Source organism: Etheostoma spectabile, chromosome 6 (assembly GCF_008692095.1).
Source record: "Etheostoma spectabile isolate EspeVRDwgs_2016 chromosome 6, UIUC_Espe_1.0, whole genome shotgun sequence".
NCBI lineage: Eukaryota > Metazoa > Chordata > Actinopteri > Perciformes > Percidae > Etheostoma > Etheostoma spectabile.
In genome coordinates this window covers 4601361-4609598 of record NC_045738.1, presented here as the reverse complement: position 1 = coordinate 4609598, position 8238 = coordinate 4601361, and the positions used below count along the sequence as shown (strand labels likewise).

Sequence of the window (8238 nt, the reverse complement as noted above, 5' to 3'; positions counted from 1 at the left end):
TCTGGGCTGTCTGTCATGCACTGCTCTTTTAAGGTCTATTCATAGCTTTTCAATTATGTTGAGGTCAGGAGATTGTGAAGGCCATGGCAGAACCTTCAGTTTACGACTCTTGATGTAATCCACCACTGATTTTGAGGTGTGTTTAGGATCATATTCTATATTCTATATCGTAGAAGCCATCCTCTCTTTAACTTCAGCTTTTTCACAGAGGGCATCAAGTTAGGGTCCAAAATTTGTTGAAATTTTATTGAATCCATTTTTCCTTCTACTTGTGAAATGTTCCCTGTGCCACTGGTTGCAGTACATCCCCAAAGCATGGCTGATCCACCCCCATGCTTAACAGTTGGACAGAGGTTCTTTCATTAAATTCTAGGCCCTTTCTTCTCCAAACATACCTTGCAAACTTTAAACGCTGAATTTTGGTGAGGACATACAAGAGGTTTTCTTCTGATGACTCTTCCATGAAGACCATGTTTGTACAAGTATCTCTTTATAGTGGAATGGTGTAGCACAACTCCAGTGTCTGCCAGGTCTTTCTGGATGGATCGTGCAGTCAAACGTGGGTTTTGACTTGCTTTTCTCACAATCCTGCGAGCTGTTCTGTCTGATATTTTTCTTGGTCATCCAGATCTTGCTTTAACTTCCACTGTTCCTGATGACGGCCATATCTTAATTACATTCAGAATGGAGAATATTGGCATCTGAAAATGCTTTGCTATCTTCTTATAGCCTTCTCCTGCTTTGTGAGCATCAACTATTTTCAGTTTTCTAGACAACTGCTTAGGAGAACCCATGGTGCTGATTGTTGGGGCAAGGTCAGATGAGTCTGGGTATTTCAAACCTTAAGATTGACATCACCTGGTCTTTCCAGACGATGATTGAGAACAATCCATGACACTGTCAGGTCTCAGCTTTCCAAAGGGGGCGCTGCATGCTAGAAACTCTACAGGGTGCCCAAACTTTTGCAGACACCATTTTTTTGTGTAACTGAAGGAAATAAAATCTAACTTTTTGTTACATATTATATATGTCTAATCTGTCATTTGATGCCTTTTGGAGATTTTTCTTTATGCACATTAATACAAATTTTTACCTGGGGTGCCCAAACTTTCAAGCCCCACTGTAGGTCAAATCCAGCTGGTTATTTATGAAGAAACAATACATTTTTACAAACTGATTTTAATCCGATCCATTGACATTAGTGTTCACAAGTTACTCAAGCTTAAAGAGGACCAGTCAGGCATATATACAAAAAGATCATACATTTAATAATATAAAAGTGATAAAACAAAATATAAAACAAATATCACTTCACAAACTTGCAGCATTTGGAATCCAGTATTTCTGATAAGTAATAAAAAACAAGCCTTTACATATTCAGAAAGTAGAATTATTTTTTAAATAGAAAACAATTGCACTCCTTTGTACATTCATATAGCTGACAATTAAAAAATAATTCAGATGAGCTTTACTTGCCAGCAGTCCAGAACAAACCAACAAACAAAGGAAAACTGTAGGAAATACATGTATTTCATTATGAAACCAAATCCTTCCTCTCAATCAGTGAGAAAGCAATAATAAAAATCTGCATGCCTATCTTCCATAAAATAGTGTGCTATTTACATCTTAAATAGTTTTTCATTTTTCACAGACTCCGGTCATAAAGTTCCCAGGAAACCTTTTATGTATTTATTTTTTGGCCTGCCTGGAGTACAGAGATGTGTGATAGTTTTTCTTTCTTTTTTTTGAGGCTTTTTAGATTCATCACCGCAGACATATACTGTAGACTGAGGGTAAAGTTATTAGCATCCCCTGGTACCTCATTTAATCAAAACAGCCTTATTTTGGCAGAGGCTTTGGCTGAAAAATCAGAGAAGCAGTGACAAATCTACCTTGCCATCTTGCAACTGTGTTACAGTTAGGCACTGTTTGCATAGCTTGATGTCATTTGGTGATATCTTAAAGACCGGACATTATCATGGTACCCATGTCTGTTGCTCTTTCACATACATTTCTCCACTAAGTGTGTGTCTTTATGCGTTTGTGTGTTCTTCATCTGACAATGCATTAATGTTTGTTTATGCTATAGATTCCAGATGTTCTATGCTATTTGAACCTCCTAAATCCCTATTCATTTAATGGCTTATGAGCCTTAAAACAGGACTCATCGTGAAGCACGCTGACAAACATCTTCTCATACATCTTGTGCGCCGAAGTGGTTCCTATGATGCGGCTGAACTTCCTTAGGCCTTTCAGCAGATGGCGTGGCGCCCCCTGGCTGCGCAGCACCCTCAGACTGTGAGACAGGGCTTTTGCTAGATCCAGGTCATAGTTTACTGTCTTCCAAAGGTGAAGAAGCTGCAGGATGTACTGCCTGGGAAGGCAAGTAGAGAACATGGCCCGGACATCCTCCTGCTGAACTCTGACCCCTGGCAGGCTGTTAGTTATCTTCAGGAGGTCTTCTAGGGTCAGGTTCTTTAGGCCGTTGCAGCGAGAGACTTTCCTCTCACAGTGGTTCACACCTGAAAGGACAGGGTGCGACCATTAATACACAAATCCGGGACTTCAATAAGAACTGACTAAAACACAAAGTGTAGAAGACATTGTGAATTTTTTTTCTTTTTCTTTACCTTGTATGATGCTGTACATCTTGTCCTGGTCTTTGTTCTGCTCCCTCCACAGTCGCAGCAGCTGGAGGACCTGCTGCTGGGGAGAGCAGGACTTTTTCAACCTCTCCAGGCTCTTACGATCCACACTCCGCCCGGGGAGACTCTCTAACAGCCGCTCCAGGGGCACTGAGGACAGTCGCAGGGAGGAGAGAGACTGGAAGACTGCCTCCTCACACAGGGTCACATCTGGAATAGATTAGAGCAAGACAGACAGGGAGAGTGGGCTTAAAACATTTTTATTAACATTATCAAAACATGCAATACAAGACCAAGTCAATCAAAATGTATTCTTCACAAAGGTTTCAACCAGAGCTGCATGTTGAACTGAAGTGAATAGAGGTAATCTGCTGAGTCACACTGCACTACACAAACACCTACTCTAATTCATCATTACATGCCTTTCATTTCTGCAAGCCACTGCTTCCTGCGTCTTCCTTAGAAGGCAAATGCATTTTGCATAGAGCAGGGTTTTCATATTCACACGTAACAGTCAAAACTGAAAATGATGTCAAACTGGCTACATGAAATTGCAACTTTCACACAATTACGAAGAATTTCTGTATTCATGCATGTGTGGAAATTATTTCTGATTGCCTTGCAGAACATGAGGGACACCAGTGAATTAAAAAAAATCTAAAGTAAAACCGATGTCAATGTTTTATGGTTGAGTTTAATTTGAAAAGGATATTAGGCTTGTTTCTTTGATGTCTGGATAACTTAAGTGTGGCTCACTCTATAATTGGCATTGACATCCTGGTGGTTTCTCCAAATCACGTAGCAACTTGTGGAATCCCAACTGCATTCAGTTATCTAATTTTTTCAGTTAAAAAACTGTTGTGTGGTTGTGTGGCCCGCAGGAAGACAATTTGTCAATGAATGTTTGAAGAGAGCATCACCCTCCCTGAGGGACAACAACTTGTTGAGTTTCCTTCCAAGTGTGGTACACAGTATGCCACGAGTGTGCCAGGCCCCATCTGTACGTGTGAGTGTGTGTGTGTGTGTGTGTTTCTCTGTAACTGTGGTTTCTCAGGCTTGGGAATTCAATTTATTTTTTAGGTTTCATCTCTCAAATTAATTGTTAGCATCTGTCCTAGTTAAAGTCTGAGTAACAAAGACGTGACCAGCTCATCTTGTGTCTCTCTGTGATTGACTCATTTACTTTGTTATTGTAGTTTGAGGATGTGACAAGTTAACGGAGTAATTGATCCATCATGGGCCATTATGACAGTAGTGGCATAAACATCCCATTCAACCATTTGCTTTGGCTTTTCTCTCTTGTGTTGGTTTTCAGACACGCAAGAAATTTGGAAAAGAATGGAATCTGGATCTGGAACGAATCTGGAACGAACCTGACCGAGGAAATCCCCTGCCTTCAGGAATGAAAATGACCAAATGTCTGAAATAATTCAGCTCTGGCTGATTTAAAGTTGTTGACAATTGAGGTTTGCTCAAAACCATCATCACATGTGCGTGTGTGTGTGTGTGTGTAGTGTAAACACTGTACAAACAATTTCTACCCAGATTCCACCCCGCATTAGTCCTTAAGCCTCCCATCCGAGTCCTATTAGTGATTAAACCCTATTCTTCAGAGTGTATGTCTCACCAGTGTGGCACAAAGTCTGAGGCTGAGAGCAATCCAGCATTGCCGTCTTGTCCTGAGTGCCGCAGAGGCTGTCTGAGGTGGACGTGCCCCATCTCAGTGTCTTCAAGCCCAAATCAGAGCAGTTTCTGTGGAGCTGACATGGCTCGTTGGAGGAGTCGCCGCTGGAGAAACGACCAGCGGGACAACGTTCACATGCCGTGTCACTGATCGGTGTACCTGGAGGAGATACACACAGGTTCATGTGTTCATTTTATAAATTAAAACATAATTGTGATTATACAGTTTAAGTTTGTGTGTCATATTTTACCCAGCGGTACGGATTTTTCCCATCTTATAAAAAGTTTCATCTGTAATATCTCAGCCTTTTTTCAGTTTGTGAATGGGACCTGCCGCATATACAACATAGCTGATCAAAGACATCATGATGATGTGGTTCCAAGAACTATGACCACAACGACATGTGACGACGCATGAGGACGACAGATGACTGTGATTCTGGTAATGACTCACATCTGGCTTACTCAGTACAGTTTCTATATCTCGTGTTCGATATGGATATCCGTAACCACAAAAAGTGATTTGTCAGCTGAATTTCTCAGATTGACTGACATAAATGTAACTGTATAAAAAACTGTCAAAAAAGCAGTAAAGAACATCCGCTTTTGATGAGAAAAACGTAGACAATCTGAGCCTTTTAAAACATATTTTACTATGACTTCATAATACTACATGCATTAGTGTTTTTAACACATGATGTAACAACATTACTCACTTATAACATCTGAAAAAATAAAATAAGAATTAATTTAAACTATTTCATCACTTAGAATGTTGCCCTCATTCTGTTATATAGCTGTTTATTGTAACAATGTAAAAATCTATTCTTCACCCAGCAATTAATCACATTTTCACACCCATTTACGTGACATTTTACTATATATCAATATATTCTAACCACAGCTGACATTACAGTAAATTATAGGAACTTCTGCTAAATGATCTGCAGCACACGTGACCATATGACGATGTTTATGTAATGGAACTTGCGCTGTATTACATCCTCTTTTTATTTTTATCTCTAAAGCGTAGATGTGAAAGTGTGTGGGAAGAGGACATGCAGTGCTTATATATGATTTGACCTTTGATTCATTTCCCTTCATCGTGGCACAGTTTTACCATTTGGCATTAAAAAAAAATTTAACAGCAAGCTGATATGCATACAGCAAAGTGTAAATGTTTCCTACAACGCTGATGACAACGCATGTACAGTGCATGAGAATGTAACTAGTATGGTTTCATATGCTGGCATTTATCTTTTTTCTCAGAATTTCCTCTGTCGATGCAGAATCAGCTGCACTTTACCGTCATGTGATTTAGCTCCAGACGTCATCTAAAGAAGAGGGGCTAACTCTGCTGTCTACATAATGAGGGATTTATTAATTAACTAATTTGGCTGGAAATCTATAGATTAAAAACAACTCCTTAGTTTCAAACCCTCAACTGTGAGGAATTTCTAATTTTCTGCCTTGTCATGGTAAAGTAAACTCATGGTAAATGACTCAACATTAGTTCTTAGCCTACTTTTAACTTTATTTTAATATTAGTACATCTTTTTAGTCGGACTTTGTGTTGAGGGCTACTTTAGTGTGCTGTCGTCTTGGACAGGACTCCCTAGAAAACAGGCTTCAAATTTAAGGAAATACCTGGTTAAATAACCAATCTTTACATTTTAGCTTTCTTTAGAACAAATGTATTGCATCATCTCAATCCTTTTTGACTACATTTTATAGATATAATTGATCAATCAAATAAATAACTGGCAGATTAATTGAAAAGGAAAACAATTGTTGGTTGCAGCCCTAATATGAAGCTAAACATCACTTGTATTGTTAGTTATTTCTTCTTCTATGTTCCACTGTCTTTCCCAGATGATACCAATAGTTCCAAAACACCGTAATAAACCAGCTAAAAAGATTTAAAATCTTGTGATCAGAGAGCAGAAAAGAATCACAACTAGAAACAGACAAATCAGGAGATCAAGGGGAAAGGAATGGACTCACAAAGGGTATGTGTTGTTGGGAAACTGAACCATTGGTTTTCTGGTATCCTGTGGTTTAAAGGTCCAAGCCACAACTCAACGCATTACATAATAAGTCCTTCACCTTCAGGGAGGGGAATCCCCTGAAATACTGTCTCATGTCTGCAGAGCGTCATTAGGCTTTCAGGTACGATTGTAAATCGCTTGTTGGATCCATGAGGAATTCACGGAAAATGTTGTCTCATCTTTAGAGCTTTGTCAGCACTACAGGGGTCAGACAATAACCATAATCCATGGAAAATGTTTCATCTATGCAGCCTCTCAGATCTATGAAGTCATGAGAAGTGCAGTGCCAGTTTGGATTGCGGTTCCAGCAGAAATGTCAGGCTCTGTTCACTGGAATGTTGAAATTCAGCATCAACCTCTCTTTAGGTCGCCCACAATCACTACTGACCATAATAATATACAGTCTATGCTACTGACGCACCAAGGCTTAATAATAAGCCAGATGCAGTTAACAACTGCATTTTGGTGCTGTATTGTGAGGAAAAGGATTGGACTCTCTGTGCTAAAGGGAACATAATAACTGATCTTAAAAGCAGACAACCAGTAATTCCCAATTTACATGCATCAAATGACAAAACATTTCCCAAATATTTGCGATCAATTTACAGTCTTTGTCTCATGTATGGCATTCTCATTCTAGTCTGTTTAGTAAAACTTCTCTCATTCTTCAGAGAGTGAAAAGCACACATACAGTACATGTGCATAGATTTGAGAAGTGGAGAGACTTTCTAAGTCTTTGTTAGGTTGTCAGTAAAACTGCAGTCTAAGATTTAAACCAAATTTTTTTTCCTGGAAAAGGATTTTCCATTGTTGCGAGAGTTATTAATTCATGAGATTTTTTGCACAATGACTAAATTAGCCCAGACTAAGAAATAGTTATGGTCAATATATTTGAGTTTGTGCTGGACAAGCTGCAGTGAGTTCAAAGAGGAAGCACAGCTTTAGGAGTGCAGGGGAAAAGTTACACCATTTTATTGAGACAAAACAAACTAAATAAATGTGTGTTAGCAATTTTTCCACAGTATAGTTTTGGAAAAAGAAACACCTAAATTGAGTGAATGGGATGTCTTTAATTATGCTGTAAAATACGCATACTCATGTATAAAAGGTGACAAAGCACTTTGCAGGAGCACTTTGCAGGAAATGCCATGTCATTCTTTGACAGTTTCATAACAGCTAACAGTATTGTGGTCAAGAGGAACCAGGAAGAGAATGCAAAAATGTATATGGCACTCATATAACTAATATGTAATTAAAGATTATTTAATGCTCCCATTAAAACAAATATACATTGGTCAGCTTCCCTCAATTAGATACAACCCCTTGAATTAAACACAACCTGATTCAATCAAATTAAACCAATGAATGAACTTTTGTACGTACAGCGTTATGAGGAAGTGTGCCTTGGAATCAAAGGGTGAAATCATTTGGGTTAATTTTAAACAAATTGCACTCTGATGAAATATGTTAAATATAATCTCCTAAATGATGTCAGCAGCAGTAATGGGAATGACAGCGTTATAAATAACGGTATTACTAACGGCGTCACTTTTTTCAGTAACAAGTAATCTAACTGATTGCTCTTCCAATCTTAATAACGCCATTACCGCCAAAAAACGTGGCGCGTTACTATAGTTGAAGCTGTTTTTTTCATTAGACCAGATCTCTGAGCCGAGAGGCGAAGACTTTTTTTACTGTTCTTTCTTGGTCAGTGGGCAATGCACAAGACAAGCACATAAATGCTGACGATTGGCTGAGGTTGAGTAAAATTTCATGCTAAGCCAATCAGAGGTAGAGTTGGGCAGATTAGAAATTATCCTAAATAATTGAACAGGCACATGTATTTTAAGTTCTGTTAAAGA

The 8238-nt window shown here is 38.8% G+C and overlaps 1 protein-coding gene across 2 annotated transcripts in view; it reads right to left on the bottom strand.

The window, feature by feature from the left end:
- Positions 1 to 1688: 1688 nt before the first annotated feature.
- The window catches only part of LOC116690863 (tumor necrosis factor receptor superfamily member 11B), a 17637-nt gene continuing 11087 nt past the window's right edge, over positions 1689 to 8238 (bottom strand). For both annotated transcript variants that reach the window (XM_032518064.1, XM_032518063.1), the window contains exons 4-6: positions 4273 to 4488; positions 2631 to 2855; positions 1689 to 2522 (exon numbers count right to left, since the gene is read on the bottom strand). In XM_032518064.1, coding sequence (XP_032373955.1) covers positions 2128 to 2522; positions 2631 to 2855; positions 4273 to 4488 — 836 coding nt within the window. In that variant the 3' untranslated portion in view covers positions 1689 to 2127. The remainder of the gene's footprint in view (positions 2523 to 2630; positions 2856 to 4272; positions 4489 to 8238) is intronic.